A 4773-nucleotide genomic window follows, 5' to 3' on the forward strand; every position below is an offset into this window, starting at 1 on the left:
TACCAAAACACAAGGAACAAGAAATAGCATATTGCATGAAAATACAACGTATTTTGGTTCGATTCTTATTCCGTGCAACATACTTTCAAAATCTTCATCTTAAAAGTCGTTAACCAAACACTTACAAAGTAAGCATCCACCAGGTGTCACTTAACTTACCCTACCAGATGAACATCGCAAAGGACTGAGAATCTTACCCAGTAAGTGAGATAGAAATCCTTTTTGATCCCCAAGAATGCACCGACAACCTTTGCTCAAAGCGCCTCCTTCGTGAATCAAACATGAAGAATTCCAATTTGCACAAGAACGTGCACTAATCTTACAAGTCAAAAAATACCAAAAACTCAGGCACAAAATAAGTTTATATGAAAATTACGATCTAGAAAGAGATCCACGAAGAAGATGCAAATATAATCAAAGATAAACAAAACTATTTCTATGGTTCTCTTCGTGGTTGAGCTAATAAGCAGGCGACAGGAACTTGGTCGAATGACATTCTTAAGTTTAGTCTTCACCTGGTATGGAAAAGGAACAAGTCGTTACCAAAACCAGTATGTCCCACTTTTTGAGAGTAGGGCCTCGGGGCGGGATGCATGCAAACTAACCTCTATCCAAAAGGATAAAGACGTTATCATAAACACCCCCCCCCCCTCCAGAAAAAAAAAGCAAGAAAAGTATGAGCGGAAAAAAAATATGAACCAAGATTAGTAAATAAGAAGGTAAAATGCATCCAGGTTTGGTTTAGTTCTTATATAGACCAAATTGTAACGAGAACCATAAATATTTTGCGAACCGTAAGAATCATATATGCATTGATGCATATAAAGTCACCAAAATGTACGTATTATATATTCAAGTATATATGAATTGGTGCATATACCCACTCAAATTCATAGTGTATAGCATCAATGCATATAGCGATTCTCACAGTTCTCAAAAATATTTAAGATCCTCATTTGAACATTCCCTTCCCTGCGTATTTTAACTCTATAGGGTATGATCAAGACACGCCCACAAAAGTTTCAACCTTCAGTAAGGATGTGTTTGGTAAGCAGACGCGACTGAACTGGACGGCGGAGAGTGGGTAGGTGGGAGAAAGAATTGTTTGGGTAGTTTAGTAATTTAGCAATCGTCCATCTCCCTCAATTTTGTTCCACCTATTTATTGAGACAAAAAAATGCATTTTTGTCCCACTCGGTGTTGTCCTATCCCAGTCTAACGAACAACTTTTTGTCCAGTCCTGTCCCGCGTACCAAACACATGCACAACAAGAGCTTCACGTGCAATATATATGTATATATATGTATATGTTTCCTTCTTCAAACCTTAAGATGAAGATGACTCTGCTACTGCTGTCTTGGTCGCTGAACCAGCAGGAGCTGCAGCTGATGGCACCGCATATATTCGTGCTTTCTTCAGAATCTCTGCAACAACCCAGTTCTTCCGCTTGCTCAATGGCCTTGAGGGATCCAATCTAACCTGGAAAAAGAAGTTCATACAGACAGTTCAGAGCTATCCATGTAATATAATCATATGGTATATATGCAACTTCAAGGCTACCTAAAGAATAGTTCTCATTTTCTCTTTCATTTCATACCCCTCCACCCCCCCCCCCCCCCCAAAAAAAAACCACCTGACTACCACCAATATGGCAAAAGACACCGACAGGAAATAAAAAACGCAATGGGTAAATTGAAAGAAACTGTTTCGTTTTCTATAATATAATGAGTCAAAAAACACTTAAAATTCTTCCACACTGTTGAAAACATAAAAAAGAGCAGAAATCATGTGGAGTCCTGGTTTATTGATGGGAATCAGGTGGGATAGATATAAAATAAAGAAGATAAATAAGAACCTCCTATGATAGAAGATTAGCTAATTATAATACAAGTCCTAGAGATCGGGTACTCTAAGCAGCTAGGTCTTACTTATAGCATTTACGCTTTAGCTCTGGAAGGACATCACAGAGTCTACTACCTTTCTAGGATATATGAATATATATCTTGGATCTTCTCATCCTCTGATGGCCATTAGTAAAACCTCAAGTGAGGAAAGATAAAAGAATATCCTTTTGGCATGATTCTTGTGTGGTAATGTCCCATTAAAAGTCAATCTTCCTGGTTTATATTCAATATTGCAGGACGAAGACAAAGCAAAGGTGGAGGTGATCAAAAGAAAACATGGCTGTTTTAAATGAAACCCCATCGTTTATACAAGACGCAAAGGTCCGCATTACAGGTAAATTCTTAATCAAGTTATACCCTCACTGGCTTTCTTCAGACTCTATCAGATAGACCCTGGACCAGAAAGGATTTTGTATCTCCCTCTTTGCATGGAATCCTATCTCATGCGTCAAGCAAGCCTCAACTCTGTCCGCACAAAGACATTTAGGTTAGGGCCTACTTGTTAGCAGCTTAATGAGCTGAATAGACTCACAGCTTATTCGGTCAGCTATACAAGACTGTTTGGTAGTAGCTCAATGATAAACAGACAGATTTATGCTGAAAATCAAGTCCTCTCCACCTACCCCTCCCAATTAAAAACACGCTCCTTCCATCTATGAAAGAATCCTCCCGAACAAAAACCTTACCAATCTATACAGACAGATTAATCCACAAACAACTTTATCCATACAAGACTTAATGGAAAACCAACCAAACATCCCCTTAGTCATGCAACTCCTAAATCTCAATTCCAAGTACAGAATTGCTTCTGGCATGGTGTTCTTATGCAATATAATCTTATGAGAGGCTGGCACGTAGCAAAAATGGTATTTATATTGAAACAATGAAGAGTCAAACGACCACCGATACTATTTCCTGTACTTATGCATCAGAATTCAGAGGTATAAATTTCCATTCTTTCTGCTTAACTCCTCTTCACTCATCTAAGCATTGCATGTTTGAGAGTTGAGACCAAGAAGGTAAAAAGAAATATCCAATCCAGGCTACCCTACTGCAGTTGTGTGGTACTATTGATGAAAGAAATAATTGTACTTGTAGGAACAGGAGTGCTCGGCTAAGGCTTCTGTGTTATACACTTATTATTCTCCTGCTTCTGAGTTCCGGGAAGCATTGAGAACATAATGAACATTGGATATGATTTATGTTGGGGACTTGGGGAGGATTATTTGTATTCTTCTCACTTAACTGCTTAAGCCTCCTGTACTACACCTTTGGTTTTTCTTGCCTCCTGTTTATCTGTCCCTTTCGTATCCTCTTTAGTGAAACCTTTCTTAGCCACTAGTAAAGTTGAGGCATTAACTATTCCAACAACAACAGGGTGCATGGTAGCCATTGGATCACTCCAAAATAACACTTAGGGGTTGTTTGGTTGGTTTTCCATTAAGTCCTGTATGGATAAAGCTGTCCGGGTGGATTAATCTGTCTGGAGGCGTCTTTTAGTTGGGAGGGGAAGGTTTGGAAAAAAACTTCGCTTAAGGCATAAAACTCCCATGAAGAAGCTTATTGAATAAGCCACTTTCTACATCATTAAGCCACTACCAGACAATTATGTATAGCTGACCGAATTAGCTGCGATCCTCATTAAGCTCGTTAACGGCAAACAAACATGCCCTTAGTCTCTGTTTGGGGAAAAGACTTGGACTTTGCAATCAAAGATGAAACCAAGCACTGCTCCTGCTTCAAAATGTAGGTTTCAAACATACAATTTTCTGCTTATGGTATGTTGCTATACTATACATTTGATATAAATTCCAATACAGAAATAATTGTACCAATTCTGAGGTTGAATGTTATCAGGATTGGAGCAGATTGATCAAAATTTGCAACGATTAACATCAAATTTCACCTTTTGACTGGTTTTTACTTCTTTTTTTCTTTTCTGAATACAGTTTCAGTATCAAAGAGGACTTGGATTCTATAAGTGGCTATTTGCAGAACAAGATTTATCCATAAGAAATAAGAAGAAAACGTACCCGATCGCCAATATTGCACTGATTTTGTTCGTCATGTGCCATGAACTTGGAGGTGCGCTTGACGTAGCGATTGTAGAGTTTGTTATGAAATAGCCTGTCGACGGCGACCACCACCGATTTCTGCATTTTGTTCGACACCACCATTCCAACCACTGACTTCATCTTATGAATCTTCTAAAACCCTAACCAGATGCCCGCCAATATCTCAAAGCTCGGATCAGCGTAAAACCCTAACCAGTGTTCTATTGCTATCGTTCAGAAGAACGCCAAATGACGGTGTTGGGTATTCATTTGCACATGTCATCCCTAAACCATATTTGACCCTCAAGTTTCACATATATTCCATTTCAGTCCTTTCACTTTTGAATATGAAAACCTTTATGATAAAATAAAAACCAACCCGTATTCAGTAGAATTGGAAATTATGATAAATGGAGATATTTCATCTGCTATATAGGTAGAGAGATTATTTTCGTGAAGTTCTGGTTTACAAATTTATTATAGATCAAAAGGGTATTTGTGTAATGTAACGAGATACATCTCGATTTTAATGTTTTATTTTATTTTTTGTCTCTATCGATGTTATAATACGATTTTATGTGTTTTTAAGAAAACAATACTGATTTTATTTTTGAATGAAATGTAAATTTGAAAAAAATGTATCAATGTTAGTACAAATTAAATATTTAAAAGTTCTCATTTTTTGTGTAATTTCTTTAGTTTAATCTTTTTTGTTATAATTTAATTTAAGATTAATAATGAAGTAATTTTTGGTTTAATAATATAATATTTTATAAAGATAATAATTAAATATTTTGTTAGAACTCAATGATTAT

General features: G+C 36.9%; 1 protein-coding gene across 1 annotated transcript; it reads right to left on the reverse strand.

Annotated features, from left to right (window-relative positions):
• Positions 1 to 4203, reverse strand: LOC112528635 (30S ribosomal protein S17-like). Its single transcript, XM_025139661.1, has 3 exons — positions 3938 to 4203; positions 1326 to 1479; positions 1 to 515 (listed from the first exon to the last, which is right to left on the reverse strand). Exons 1-2 carry the CDS (start codon positions 4097 to 4099, stop codon positions 1327 to 1329), a joined length of 315 nt encoding a protein of 104 aa, XP_024995429.1. The 5' UTR covers positions 4100 to 4203; the 3' UTR covers positions 1 to 515; position 1326.
• Between the last annotated feature and the right edge of the window lie 570 nt (positions 4204 to 4773).

This window comes from Cynara cardunculus, assembly GCF_001531365.2.
Source record: "Cynara cardunculus var. scolymus isolate 2C chromosome LG 1, CcrdV1, whole genome shotgun sequence".
Lineage (NCBI taxonomy): Eukaryota > Viridiplantae > Streptophyta > Magnoliopsida > Asterales > Asteraceae > Cynara > Cynara cardunculus.